The sequence below is a fragment of the Sander lucioperca genome, chromosome 11, assembly GCF_008315115.2.
Source record: "Sander lucioperca isolate FBNREF2018 chromosome 11, SLUC_FBN_1.2, whole genome shotgun sequence".
NCBI classification, from domain to species: domain Eukaryota; kingdom Metazoa; phylum Chordata; class Actinopteri; order Perciformes; family Percidae; genus Sander; species Sander lucioperca.
In genome coordinates this window covers 20465431-20481145 of record NC_050183.1, presented here as the reverse complement: position 1 = coordinate 20481145, position 15715 = coordinate 20465431, and the positions used below count along the sequence as shown (strand labels likewise).

Here is a 15715-nt window from a genome sequence, read left to right as displayed (position 1 = left end):
GTGTGTGTGTGTGTGTTTTCCAGGTGACAGACAGAGAGATGCAGGACTTCTCTCAGTCTCAGCTAATGGATCAGGGATCAATGCATAACTCTGGCATTGACATTCCCAAGAGGAAGGATAAAGAGGACCTGACGGAGAGCTCTGAGGTTTGTCACATAGAGTGCCACACACACACACACACACACACACACACACACACACACACACACACACAGGTTTGTGGCACTATCTTTGTGGGGACCCGTCATTGACATAATGCATTCCCTAGCCCCTTACCCTTACCTTAACCATCACAACTAAATGCCTAACCTTAACCCTTACCCTCACCCTAACCATAACCTAATTCTAACCCTAATCATACAGCCCTTTAAAGTTGTGGGGTCCAGCATTTTGGCCCCACAAAGCTGTCCGGACCCCAAGTATACTGTATTACCGGTTTTTGGACCCCACGAATATAGTTAAACAAGAACACACACATACACATACACACACACACACACACACACACACACACACACACACCATGAATTATGAATTATACGATTTTTAGCTTGTGAAAATGCAATTTTCAATTTTCAATTTCATTAACCTTGTTAAGTCATATTCATGTTTTCTAAGTTAATGTTTCTTTAGAGTTCTCAGGGTAATTAATTAACAATGTCAATAAAATCCACACTTGAAGTAAACAAAATATTCAATGTTGTCTGGTGGCGTGATGCTACGCAGCTCACACAAATGTGTTGAATTAAATTTCTCATAAAACATTTGCAGAGGAGATTTTTTTTGAATATTTTGAAACCTGCATTGTTTACATCTATATGGTCTTCTTCTTCCCTGTCTTTGCTGGCACATTGCTTGTTTCTTGGTGCATTATCTCCACCCATAGGTCAGTTGAATAGTGTGACACCATTGGCAGGAATGTATATTGTGTTGCCTGTATGCATGGGGACCCACTCATAATAAATAAAAATAAACTTATAGTTCCACTAACTTTAAACAGGGCTGTAGTATTTGTGTCTGGACTCGGGACTCGAGGCGCTTTTTTGTTGTCTCTGACTTGTCTTGGACTCGTTGGTATTTCGACTCAGACTTGTCTCGGACACGGCCATTGGACTCGCCAAATATTCTAGTTGGTCTCGACCAAGTCAAGCACTATATACTTTTGTTCTAAAGTAACTTCCTCCTTCAAAACAAAACCATTGATGAAGCGCGCTCGTTCAGAAAACAGGTATAAGTTTAATTCAAAATCCATCTAGAACAGGCATTGAGATTGGTCGATCATTTTCATTTTGGCCACAGACACAATGTCTTTGTACTATGAATTCTTCAGAACAAGTGATAAGTTCAAGAAAGGGAACATTTTCATTTTATACTTAAAGTAAATAATATGGCCTAATTTGATCCTATAGTGTGTTACTCTGCATTTTCTTTTTGATTATTACAAATAATAAAGCAAAATTATCATCTTTAAATAGAAGATATACTGTCTCTCACATCACATAAGGTAAGTAAGTGTTCTTGAAGAGGATTTCTTTTTTCTGTATTTGTATTAATGGTCTCTCATTTGGGCTCGGTCTTGACTTGGACTTGAACCTCTTTAGACTTGGGCTGCTGTCAAATAGTCAAATTTGCTTTGGAAGGTTCCTAACGGAGTGAAATGACCCGGAAGTAGTTAAGGGGCTGCTATGATAAGAGCCGTTCGAATTGTCTAAGTGAAAGGAAAGGTGCTTCCTTGCTTCCTTTGTTACCTCCTTTAGCATAGGATACATATATTATAACATATAATATGTAGCCTACAGTAGATTTGTAGGCCTAACACGTTCTGCTTATCTTGCATACATGTAACAATTATTTTATTATTATACATCCTACTCAGGATTCATGTGGACAGGAGGGTGAGCTGAGCAACCAATAATGAAAATAAACTTAATTTGCTAAACACCTTTCATACAATAAATAGCCTACAGCTCAGTGCTTTATAATAACAGAATGACATGCAGTGAGTGCTTCACATGAAACAACATCATCATTGCAGAAAAAGAAGGGGAAAAAATGGTGACGAAGTAATATTTGCCACCGGGTTGTCCACGTTTATGAAGCCTGCATGAAACATCACGTTTAGAACGTACGGGGCGAAGTATCCAGATGCACTTGTTTCACCAAGACATCGCCCTCGCATGATTACAGCTGAGTGTAAGGACAGTCGGATTCTCCTTGCACCGCGGTTGTCTTATCCTAATTCCTTTTGAATTCTCCTTCACAACTTTCCTTGACCTCATGACGTTTACAATTGGGGGTAAAGGAAAAGTGGTTAGAAAAAGGACTTAGGAGGTATTTTTTTTTACTTTTAACTGCAGCCTTGGTCTTGACTCAGTCTCGACTTGGACTTGTCTTGGACTTGACAAAGGTGGACTTGACTACAGCCCTGCCTTTAAATATACCAGCATCTTCTAAATACTTGGCCAAATCATTTATTTATTTTAAAAACAATTTCAAAGCAAATCTGATGACATCTACAGTATATTAGATTGTTGACAGGTTTCCACTACAGTAGCCTTAACTAACATTAGTTTAACAGACTGACAGAACAAGCAGCCTCAAATATATTTTGTTTATGAGGTTGAAATCTTAAAACATTAACATTTCAAGTGTGTGATTCTGGTTATCACTCACTATCTACAACTTGGTGGTCATTAGCCTATTAGCTCACATGCTTCTAATAAGGCTGTCTTATTGTACTATACAGTAGCTAGCTACCTGGTGTGAACTTGTGGATTTTGTCTCTCTACAGGACTCAATGGGCGGCTCTCCCAACGATATCCGCATCTCTGACATGAGGCCCACCCTGGTGGAGCCTCCTATGTACAAACCAAAGGTGGTGCTGCTGGGGAAGGACAAGAAAGGTACTGTATGATACGATACGTATGTGTACAGAAACATAGAAACACACAGAGGCTCATACACATACATTTCACACCGTCATTTAATGTGGTCTATTCTAAAAAAAAAATTTCTTTGGGGCATGTTGTAACGTGTAGTTAGTGTCCACTAATTAGTCATGGTGGTAAACTGATTAATTTCAGCATATAACAGAGAGCGGGAGGGAATACCATAACCTCTACAGTAAATCTAGATTCCAGTCTAAAGTGTTAAGCTTTTAGCTTGACCCTTCTATTTTACCAAAGGCCTTAGTTTCATCCGAGGTAAATCAAAGTTTTACTAATGAGCCCAAAGCTAATTTTACTGCCCTGTTCTAGATAATTTTTTGCCTTAATCCCATCTACTGAACAGTATCTCGGTCTAATTCAGAGCTCCTTCATGTAATCTACTCCTTTGTCAGGGAACTCACTGTGAAATGATTCAAACTCAAACAGCTTGTTTGTCTTAGGGCCCTGACACACCAACCCGATTATTGGCCGTTGGACAGTCTGGCGAGGTCAGTGACTCGAGTCTGTTCGGTGTGTTCCGTGCCGTCGTCCGTCGGAGGAGCTGTCGGCCTTTATTTTGGCCGACCCGACATGCTCATTCGGAGACAGGGCAGTCGGGACTCACCTGGAAATGGCGAGCGGATGAGCCTCTCAAAATCTGATGAAAATCTTTTAAACTGACCTTTGTCAATCTGAAATGAAGACAGATTCAGCAACTGCACGGCCTATTTCTCGCTTAAAATGTTTTCAGAAACACGTTTCGGTGAACTATTTTAGTACAATATGAGATCGTATTCTGAACAAGCCGCCATGACAGTCTGGCTGTGAATTTCCGGAGAAAAAAGACCCACGTGACGTGTTCGTCCAATCAGCTGCCACCTGCTGCTATGGAGTCGTATTACGTTTCACGCAGCTCTTAGGGAGTGTACATTTTTAATGAAGGATCTTGTGGCAAAGTTAATTGGAAGCTTTCTTTGTTTTGTCAAGATCTTAATAGGTTTGACTTATTAGCCCGCTGGCCCCTGGTCCCTGGTCCCTGGCCCCTGGCCCCTGGTCCCTGGTCCCTGGTCCCTGGTCCCTGGTCCCTGGTCCCTGGTCCCTGGCCCCTGGCCCCTCCTTTATGTCTTTCTGCAACAGAGTTTGTTTTGATGCTGCTTTGTTTACAGGGCTCTCTTCAAAAAGAGCTTCTTGATTAACGGGACTAGTGTGTTAAACAAAGATTTTTAAAAACTGTTAAGCCCACGTTTACTAACCAGGCCATTCATTGCGTCAGTGCAGTGGACTCAATATTGTCCAAACATATAATGAGAGCACTACAGGAATCTGGGTCAAGATACAGAATGACAAGATTAAGAAAGAATTCTGATTCTTCTACCTCTCATCATCTGTCATAAAGTATACAGGCTTCAATGCAATTCAGCGTAAACATCATTCGGGATGCACTTTTTGATTTTGTTGTAGCTCTCATCAAGTTTTTTAAGCTTTGACAACATAGTTCACAGTTTAGTTTCAATATCCACACGATGAGCTGGGATTTAGGAGGATTACTTTGTCCTAATAAAGGTCTGTATTTTCAAAACAAGATTAAAATTGTGAAAATGTAGGCTCTGTTGGTTTTTAATGTGAGGATCATTTCTGCCCTGCCATAGCTTCACTCATCACCCTTTCCCTTTTTGAAATATGGACACCAAAGTGTGGCCTAGGTCACCTGAACATATTCTTATATCACTACCAGTACAAGCAATAACACCTGGTATGAAAGATCTGAGAAGATAAATCAAATCCAGGGATCTAAGATACAGACATGACACAAAGGCACTTGTAAAAGAGGGTTATCAGAATGAAGTGGACGTGACATTTTCACTGAACAGAGCTGTCTGTCTCTCTCTGTCTATCTGTCTCTGTCCAGAGTCTACAGATGAAGAGGTGGATAAGCTTCACTGTCTGAACCGCAGCGGCTCCTCAGCCACTTACTCCGACTACTCTCCCTCACAGGGCTCCTCCGGCTCCTCCAACCCTCCCGGCAACTCACACTCACACTCACACTCTCACTCTCACGCACACCCACACACTCCTGCCCTGCCGGCCCCAAACAAGGACCAGGCCCCTCAGACACACTGGACCAACAGGTACACACAAACACAAACACAAACACACAGACACACACACACACACACACACACACACACACACACACACACACACGCACACGCACACACACGGCTGTTTCATGTTCAATTTCATCACATCCCTTCGACTATCCATCATCTCTTCTTCTTTTTCGATTCCAACCCCCTTCAATCTCCTCCATCTATCATCCATCTCATCCATCTAACCAATCGCTCCATCTATCCTCTCCTCTCTCCATCTTTCTGTGTTTTTCTTATCTCTCCGCTCGCTCAGTCAAGGTCAGAGAGACTCATTAGGATGCTGCAGACTTCTGTCCAGGATTCTCTCTCTTTCCCTCTCTCAGCTCTCTTTTCCTCTGCTTCAAAGGTGTCTAGTCCAGCCGTCAGTACTGAGCATTTCTTTTCTTCACACCAACACATAAAAAGAAGCAAATAAAGAGGCTTGGTCCTCTTGCTGAAGTTGTTACCCTGATTGCAGTGCAGTGTTTTTAAACTGAGTTGTAATCAGAAATGTTGCAGCTATGAACAACAACAAATGTCTCAACTCAACTGCAAGTCGAGTCCATATTCATGGCATTTTCAGTATAGCCTCAACCTAACTGAAGATTGCAGCCTGAAGCCTGTAACGATATTTGAGATACTAATTTTTGAACATCAACATACATTTTTGGTAGGAATCACTCACATCTGTGCTGAACAAGACATTTCATAGTTGACTTGGCAAAGCTGTTTCAAAACTACCTCAAACATATCTTTAGCAGTTTTTCATTACTATATCAGCCGTCATATTCAGATAACATTAATTATTTTCTAATGTATTGGTCAAGCTCTAATTTTTTGCGTTGGTGCAAACTGTTGTATCAACATCTATTCAAAGTAGAAATGCTTGCTGGGTTACTGGCAGGTAATTGACACATGTTATTGCCACAGCATTGCTAAAACTCCATTCATGCTCCTAATTTCTACTATTTTACAACCTTGAAAATGGGGACTGTTCAATATGTGAAGGTTGACAAACAAAAATGTATAGACGTTCACATTAGCCCATCAAATGTTCAAAAGATTCAGGAATCTCGTAGCAAAGGTTGGTTTTATACTATACTAGTTTGTTTATTCTGTTTCCCCTCTGACAGCACAGTGTCTGAACAGATAGTTTGTATGTTTTTTTAAAGAACAGTAACCTTTTCCATGGCTCTATCAATGGAATAGTACATCTATAATAATGTTAAAAACTGATTTATTTGTCCTCACTCTTCCCATGCCTCTCCTCGTTCTAAGAAGCCCCTGAAGGTTGAAAGCTCGCTTTGGTATTTTTTTACATTAAAGTTGTCATTAAGCACGCCTTTGGGGTGATGTACAGATCACAGTCTGTATACTTGTCCCTGTGTACTTTTGAAACTTGTGGCAAACTGCGAGTGGCAGTGAGGGAGGTTTAAGGTATTAATATTTTCTCTTCAAGGCTGCTCTCGGAAACATTAATTGGTTGTTGGTCAAATTGATCTTCCAGAGAAACATCAGAGAGAAAGTTATGTTTTTCAAGTGCCCATTGGCTCTGATTATTTATCAGTTGATTTTATTATGTTCCACAAAATAGTTAGTGTTTATTATTTTGTATCTTTGCAGACTGGCTCAGTCTTTCCCCAAGCCCATTGACTCCAAGCCCCTGCTATCTCAGAGAGAAACCCCTCCATCAGGAACCCTGCAGCAGCGTGGGGATCGACGCCCACTGAGCGAGCCTTTTGATTGGTCTGAGGCCCCTCACTATGACAACACAGGTTTTGATGCTGAGGAGTCTCCTCTGGACCCTCCATCCTCTACTGGAAGTCAGGGAAACCCACCGCTGGGCTCCAAACCCCGCAGCCAGTCAACACACGGGCGCCGCCCCCTCCTCAGGCAGGAGCGAATCGTAGGAGTACCTCTGGAGCTGGACACTCAGACGCTCCCCTTCCACGGCAACCAACGCGCTCCGGACAATGACCCACAATCTGGACATCCTTCCCAGAATCCTTGGCAGAACTGGACCAGAACCCCCAGCCCGCTGGAGGACCGAACCGCTTTTCCCTCCAAACTGGACCTGACGCCCACCTCCAGCCCCAACCCTGACCGCAAGGACATTGACCCAAGGTAACTGAATGGAGCTCCAACAGTCCCACAGCCTGAAATGGGTATGTGTTTAGGTGGTAGGCTTCATAACCCCAAGGGTTTGCAGATTGGGTAATCGAGAAGTTGATCAACAAATAATACATTTAACATTTGTGCTTGTTGTCAAGCAAAAGTGCCACACGTTTGCTTTTATTTACTTTTGCTTTTTATTTATTTTCTTTAATCTACTATTTGTTTTTTATGGTTTAGATTATTCATAAATTGATCAAAAATAGTTTATTAGTTTGCAGCCCTAATCTTAAATGTCAATCTGTGAGTGGTGTAACTGCTGTATTATAAACCAGCTGATGTTGGTTGTAGATAATCTACAGAGCTAAATATTAGCATAATCTATAATATTATTTAATATAATAGTATTATATCAATAATAATATTTGTGCAAAAATATGTTTTTATGAAGCTGCTGGACCCCTTGTTCATTTCTGATCTCATTCATACTAACACTTACCTGTTTCCAGACATAATGTCTTTTTCCTACTATTATAATACTGCTTTTGTCCAGATAATTTTTTTGGCCATTAGTATTCTCACTTCCCTTGTTTTTGCTTCAAGGCTGGAACAAGGCCCAGGCCCTTTGCCCGGCAGCTGGACGTACCACGACAATCAGGGGGAGCAGAACAGGAAGGATCAGCTAAGTGTCAGCGGCGGCAACAAGGTGACCGTGGTGATGAGTAAAAGCTCAGACCGCCTGTCCCCCATGATGAGGGAGACGAGATCTAAGTTTAAGAAGTCACAGAGCATCGATGAGATTGACATGGGCTCTTACAAGGTCTACAGGTAGGTTTGTTGTTATTTTTCTTACCAATAGGAGTATCAACATGTTATGTCAGTAGGTCAAGTGATTTCAAAGTTGTAGCTAATTTATCTTGCTGTTCTCTCTACAGTATTCCTGTGGACACCTACAGTTCATCCATTGAGCAACAGACTAGTTTGGACCGTCAAGATTTGCCCGGTTCTATGGAGCAGACCAACATGTCACGGTCACAGTCTGCCCCCATGTTGGACGATGAGCTGATGTTCCCAGGACACGGAGGCAGCAACCAGAACCAGTCGGGACAGAACCAAAAACCTGCCATCCCACATAAGGCCTACCACTTCGACCACAACTACAACCCCCAGGTTAGAAGCTCGTCTCATTTGTAAAACCTGCAATAACTGATTTTCTTTACCACTTGCAGCGGAAATAAGTTGTGAATATTAAGGTGATAGAGCGAATGTGTTAGTAAACAGTTACTTATTACACAACCAGCAATTATTAAGCAACATTTGGAGTCATGTTTCTGGACACCTGGCGAATGTAAGTCCAATATTCAGTCTCTTTTAGCTCTGTTTTTTGTCTCCATCAACTCCTGAGGGAACTACAGTATATGGCTATTCAGCTAAATGCTCCGCTATGTTCACCAGCTAGTCTCTAACTGTGTCTGTCTGCTGTTTTGGTGCTCATTGTTTGAATAGCTTAATAAATAAATTGATAATTTTCTTGACAACAGTTTTGGACAACAGCAACAATGCCTGAAAACTAGGGCTGTCAAACAATTAATTTTTTTAATTGCGATTAATCACTGAATTTCTATAGTTTATCGCGATTAATCGCATATTTTATCACATGATTAAAATTCTATTATTTTGCATTTCAGAACTGTTTTAAAGTACATATTAACAATGGAAAGCAATTCTTACCAGTGTATCTTGATTGGGAATCAAATGAATGCAAAGAAAGTTACTTTATGAACTTGACTTTAAGATTTGTATTTGTTTAGTATTTATTTACTGTAAACAAAAGAAAAATGTGTGACTCTGTCATTATTGCACAATTCCTCCAAGTACCTAACTAAAAATCCTTATCCTTACCAGAGTCAATACAGTGTGCAGTAACTCCTAAATAATGTTGATTACTCACTGACGTCCAGTGATCACCGGTTAATGAGACAGCGTTTGCAGCACCTCGCAGCAGTTCCAGTTGGGCTGCTTTCTCCGTGGAGTACAGGCAGTGTGTGTGTGAAAACTACTGTCCCCCTCGACAGCAATGAGACGGGTCAGAACATGCCGACCCTAGTACGTCTTTAAGACCCGAGTCCTCTACAATGCTGACAGGTCTGCAGTTAGTTGCCACCCATTTCGCACGATCTGTAGTAATTTTTTGGGATTTGGTTTCATCCACAGGTCGGCAAGTAGCACTCTCCAAAATAGTGCTCTGCCTGAGTGGGTAGCATGCTAGCAGGTAGCATCAACCAGAGTCACGTTAATTAGCTCGTAGGTGGTGGCTCAAGCTTGACGTGCTTCGGTGATATTTTAATTCAGCTTTACACAATGTGCATATGGCTTTCGACTTGTCTACTGAGCCGTCCAGGAGTTTTGGAAAATAAAAAGCGTCATTCATAATTGTGTTGCTGCTGTCTCTCTCCATCATACCTGCAGCCTGCAGCAGCAGGATGTGTTACGAGGAAGTATGGCAGCTTGATGATAAGTAACGGTGCAACAAAGGGTCAACATAGTAGCCTGTTAGGCACGACGCAAAGCCGAGTGAAGTGTAAAATAAATTAATAAATGCCGGCATGCGATTAATGCGATTAAAAAAATTAACGCGTTATGCCTGGCCCTTAATCGCATCGCGATTAACGCATTAATGCTGACAGCCCTACTGAAAACGTTTCTTACTTACTTACTTACTTACTTACTTACTTACTTACTTACTTACTTACTGGTAACCATTCTAACCAATCAGGTGACCATGGACCGTCGGGTCCCTCCCCCCTTCCCCAACACACCAGATTACGTCAACCACTCATCGAAAGCTTTGGAGTACATCAATCAACCAGGGAAGACATTACCCAAGGAGTTGGTGAGCCCTCGGTATCGTGCATATCCACCACTGGAAATGTTTTCTTTTCCCCAATCACCAATCAACCAGGATGGTCAGCCCAGCCAACATCAGCAGCCAATCCCATCACAGCGCTCCAGGCCAGGGTTTTTGAGGAGAGCAGATTCATTGGTGAGCTCTACAGAGCTCGCTTTGTTCCGCAGAGTCCATGAAGCCCAGCAGGAGGCGCTGCAGGAAGCTCAGTACAGACAGCAGGTAGGAGATCTGTTGTCTGCAAAACAATGCTTCTTTTAGTATGTCAGTGTTTTTGTCTATAAAATGTCAAAAATTACATAGAAACATTCATTAATAAAGCTGTCTGCTAAATATCTATCCACCACATCCTCGCAATATACATTTTTGGTTTAATGTAGAGGTCTGTTATAGTTGCAACTCTCCCCTCCTCAGGCAGACCCCCCTCTTTATGGTCGGGCTCTGGCCTACTCCACCCCCATGGAGCACTCTGCTCTCACCAACATGGCCGACAGCCAGAGCCAGATGATGCACAACAAGAGAAACGGTCGCTACGATGACGAATATCCCACCTACCAGGAACAGAAGAAACCCATGATTGGTTATCCGACCAAGAGCCTGACTCAGCGCCGCCCGCTGTCTGCCAGGAGCTACAGTACTGAGACCTACGGAGCATCTCAGGTAGAATGTCACCTGAGCTGCTGATGTAAATAGTGCATGAAATACACTTTTAAAGTGTGAGTCATGTTACAATTAAAACAATTAGGGCTGCAACTAATAATTATTTTCAGTATTGATTATTCTGCTTATTAAATGTACCCGTACAGTAATACTGGTGCAAAAGTCAAGACATAACATAAAGAGAGGAACATTACTGTATTTCTGGATTACAGGATTGGGGTACAAAGCATTTGTCTTTGACACTGGAGACCTAGGGCTTTTCATCCTCCTTACAACAGTAAACTTTGGTTTCTTTTAACCAAGACCACCATCTTTCCCTAACCTTTCCGTGGTAGATTGGATGGCTAAATTGAAAGAAATTACCTTAAATCCTTGTATTGGTAATTTGGAAGGACTTGGCATTACAGTATAAATGACTGAGTGCAAGCATTTTTATTCATCCATTTTCCACCCATTATCTTGGTCGAGGTCATTGCACAGCAGCAGACTAAGCAGAGTGGCGCAGGTGTCCTTTGCCTCATCCATTTTCCCTAGATCCCACGGCATTCCCCTAAGTCCATAAATAATCCCTTCAGCATGTTCTGGGTTTGCCCAAAGTCAGACTTTCCAAAAATATTCACAGAGAGGTGTCCAGGAGCATGCTGATTAGATGAGCAAAGCACCCCATCTGGCACCTTTCAGCATAAAAAGAGCAGGGCACAGGAAGGAAACTCAGAAACAAGTATTGAGCCCTTATAACTGCAGTGTTATTCTGGCAGTCTTTAGCTAAATCACAGGGCCAAAAGTGAGGTCACCTTTAGGTTAAGCTGCATCTCCCCATGATGGTCTGGTATAGTGTCTGCAATACTGCAGTCTTTGTGCTTATCTGCCTGGCATTCTCATGTTCCATTTAACCCTCGCGACACCACATTATACCTAAACTTAATAGAGTGGTGTCATACTACTGAACATAGCACTATTTGCAGTTAGCCACGCTAGCGGCTTGGCTCTAGGGATGACAAAATCAGGTGCGCAGGTTCATTGGTCAGCCCACCACGTTGGTTATAATATCTAAATAACTACCACATGGATTGTCATGTAATGTTGTACAGAAAGTGGTGAACAAAACAATAGGGTTGCAGGCCCTAACACCCCCAAAAATGAGCTGAAAGATGCTAAAATGCTCCATAGAGCTGAAGGGAACTGCAAAATTGGTGCTAATTGTCAGTGGGTTGGTCAGTACGAGCGATCCCTGTTACATACACATTGTCACTTTTTCCACTGCTGTCCAACTTAATTTCTTATCGTCTTTATAAAATATGAATCTTTGTCCTCAGGCTCGTCCAGTGTCAGCTCGTCCCACCATGGCTGCCCTGCTAGAGAAAATGCCCCCTGACTACACTCTGGCAACTTGCCCTGAGAAACCATCTGATGACACAATCAAAGTAAGACCTGGCGTACCACTGAAGCCTGAAGACATCACCTCCAGGATGCCTGCTGATTGGAGGCAACAGCTACTTAGACACATAGAGGCCAAACGATTGGACAGGGTATGCCCATGCAATGCAGAAACACTGAGGGGAAAGGGAGAACAAGAGGGAGATACACTCACACTCACACACACACATTCGGAAGCCCTCCCTGTCTGTATCTGTGTAAGTCTGTGTTGTAAGGTTGACCAGATATGTGTCCGGCTGCATGTGTGTCCCATCCACACTGTCGCTCCGTCAGCTTGACCTACTGCACACTCACTGCCGGATATATGCGGGAAAAAAAAATATATACAGTATATATATACCAAGGTAGCCTGGCTCTAAAACCAGGCTAACTGTTTCCAGTCTGGCTCTGTGTCTGTGCTATCAACCTTCTCATCTAACTTTCAGCAAAAGCAAAACAAGTTGGCATTGACATTTGGACAGAGCTGTGTGGTGGTGCTAAAATGAAGCATTGAAACACATTGTCTCTCTCAGACATAGTTTGTAGTTATCAGTTTTTAGTTAGGGATTGGGCTAATTGTTTAAATATCCACACATTACCACATAACTAATTTAAAAACGTACACACTGATGCTGGGATGAATTGATCCACCAGTTGTTGCTTGTATGACACAATGTTCTCTGTCTGTATTGACCAATCACTAGCTAACATTTCTCTGTGCTTTGAACAACTCTGCACTGTTGTTGTTTTATCAGTGTTATTGTTGTTTGTTTATTTGTGTGTGGAGCTCACAGTGTGTAATCACCACGCTGCAACCCGCTGTGTGGGCTCCGCCCCCGCCCCACCCCCCACCCCCTGCATTCACCCATGTCATGTGATGTTGTCTTCTCCAATCAGAGTGGTGTCCTAAAGCACAACACGCTCACGCTGGGCATGCTCTGTCAGGGCAGGGGTCACGGCCAGGGGCGCAGCAACACTTTGAACTTTAACCTTTACAATAACACTAAGCATGAGCACCCTGCTGGCTGCTGGCTGCCACTACCTCCTCCTCCATCTGCTAATGCCGTGAGTATCCCTCTGCGAACAATGAACCCCTGGTACTGCTGTTATAACTGCACACATGGGTAATTAAAGACAATAGCTGCCACTGCCTCTTCTTCTGCCAACTATAGCAACCATGAACTATTATGTAAATGTGTGCCATAATTGCTGTTATAATTTAGATTATTATAACTACCTTGTCTACCACCTCAAGCTTGGTGTATCGATGAACTGGGTTTGATACCTTAGTTTTGGCGTTCAATCCCACAAATCTTTCTTGACATGACTGACAGCCACTTCTAACGTCAAGCGTAGCAGCCAATGAACAAATATTGGTGATGGATTTCACAAAATTGGACTCAGCTATAAGACACGTTCCATATTTTATTGTTACCTAAAAATACAAGGATTGAAGCAGCTCAACAAACATTTGTCTGCGCCATCCTAAAATACTCCCCATTCTGTCAATCTACAGGCAGATCTTTGTTGTCTGACACATGGAGCTGTAGGGCACTGCATGTATACACCTCATTCAACCATTTCTACTATGCCACTTGATGCAAATAAAAACAAAATAGTCACCATTTTGAAGACTTTTAAAGGCCCTGAAAACTTGTTTTCTTAAACAACTTCTTACTATGGGTAAAGGAATGTTACGTGGTACACGATTTTGTGTTGGAACCGCTTTGGTTATTTCACAGAGGAGATTTCACTATTAATGTTTTTCACTTGGCTCTTCTTGCTGGTTTTAAAGGGATACTTCACAGATTTAGCATTAAGCTTTGTATCAGTAGAAACATGGTACTATTTCCGAATGACCGTGCTTCCCTCCCTCATGTCCCCTGAGACGACAGATCTCTGTATTGTGGGTCTGAAAAAAATCTTCCGATGGCGGAAAACGATGATTTTTGCGTCATCGGAAGATTTTTTGCATTGAGGCAATGGACTACTACAGCCAGTAGTAAGAGCTACTTCCACGTGTTTTCAACACGCCCATAGGGGGTGGGACCTCACTCCCAGATTGTCTAAACAGTGTCAGCCATCTTGTAGCTAAGCTAGCCTGAGCTTGCTTTGTGGAGAAAGCTGAGTAGTAGACTAACCACAGTGGCAGAAGGTAGTTTTGAAGACGATATGGCAGAAGGGGATTTTGAAGATCTGGTGCGCGAATCCGATGCTCGTGGCTACCTGTACGAACCGCAATACAGCGAGGAACAGTTGCGGATGATGGAGGAACAAGAGGCTGCTGGAGCAGTTGCTGTAGCAGAGGAGCGAGACTTGCCTGGCGGTCAGGAGGAAGAGCCAGGGCACACTCGAGCTGGGGCAGACTGGTGGTGTCAGTGCTCTCGCTGTGCGCCTATGGACACAGATAGAGAGTCCTATTGCTGTCGCGAATTTCAGCGATGCCATTTTCTTCTTGAAGAAATAGATGAATCTGCTGAGGAAACGGCACTGCCAGCATGTGTAACAGAGCACCCTAGCTTTGATCCTGGCGTTTCTCAATCTGTGTTCTTCTATTGACTTGTGTTCTTGTGTCCCTGTGAAACGTTATCTTGTGTTGCCAAAGTACTGTCCCAATACACAAGTTCGCATTTCACCCGATTTCACCAAGAACAGATAAGATTCCTGGAAATGTTCTTGACACGCCCATTTTACATAGGATGCATTGGTTGGTAACTTGTCTGAACTTGGCAGCAACCGTATCCCAACATTCATTTCGGCATTCAACAAGGGTCAGGTTTCCGGTACATAGACAGACCAATAACGGGACAATTTTAACAATTTTCGCCATCTTATCCATCACTAAATTCACTTCTGAGAACGTTTTAGGCGAGAAATTAACTGTTTAGATTTCGAATATAGGCAGTCTTGTGAAAATCTTTGCCGAATTGACAATTTGCTTCAAAGGTTTCGGAGTTGATTAGCTCCATAAAGTGACACGACAGCCAGCTATTGCCTGCCGGGGCCGTTAGCTCGTCACTCGGACAGTCACGCTCGGAGACCAAGCTGGAGGTCTCTCAGACCGGTCTCGTAAATAAGAGGCTTTTATTATATTTATTATTATTATTATTTATCGTTTGTTTAAATATCACAACACATTTTTTGGTGTATTTGTTTTCTGAATTATAAGTTGAGTCAGTCTGTATGATAAATGAACAGGTGTACCTAAAGTGGTAACATGCTATGGCATGTTATGTAGACTAAAGGGGAGACACCAACCTTTATAATTTGAATTGCTAATTTCCATATGTTGTCCCAGTGGGCATATACAGTGCACTACAATAATATAGAAATGATAATTTCACATAACACTAATAGGGACACCTAGGACACGCCAGTGCATAGGCCTACTTCTTTTTTTTAATTTAAACTAACAAACTAATAATAGTAGGGGTCGCGTTCCACTCTTTTGAATAAGTAAGGGGTGTTTGAGCTAAACCATAAACAATAAAATTAAAGCTCAATACGTTTTATTTTTCAATATTATTGCAGTAGTTGTAACATTGTGAGGTTTTCTTGTCCGGAGC

At 42.4% G+C, this 15715-nt stretch overlaps 1 protein-coding gene across 11 annotated transcripts in view; it reads left to right on the top strand.

Annotated features, from left to right (window-relative positions):
* lrrc7 (leucine rich repeat containing 7) overlaps positions 1 to 15715 on the top strand; it is a 126303-nt gene that overhangs the window by 92283 nt on the left and 18305 nt on the right. For 7 of the 11 annotated variants that reach the window (XM_036007231.1, XM_031283873.2, XM_031283872.2 and 4 more), the window contains 10 exons: positions 24 to 146; positions 2792 to 2903; positions 4837 to 5056; positions 6680 to 7180; positions 7772 to 7996; positions 8104 to 8338; positions 9945 to 10295; positions 10488 to 10733; positions 12050 to 12262; positions 13047 to 13214. In XM_036007231.1, the coding sequence (XP_035863124.1) occupies positions 24 to 146; positions 2792 to 2903; positions 4837 to 5056; positions 6680 to 7180; positions 7772 to 7996; positions 8104 to 8338; positions 9945 to 10295; positions 10488 to 10733; positions 12050 to 12262; positions 13047 to 13214 (2394 nt within the window). The remainder of the gene's footprint in view (positions 1 to 23; positions 147 to 2791; positions 2904 to 4836; positions 5057 to 6679; positions 7181 to 7771; positions 7997 to 8103; positions 8339 to 9944; positions 10296 to 10487; positions 10734 to 12049; positions 12263 to 13046; positions 13215 to 15715) is intronic. The other 4 variants (XM_031283882.2, XM_031283875.2, XM_031283879.2 and 1 more) reach the window with 3 other exon arrangements.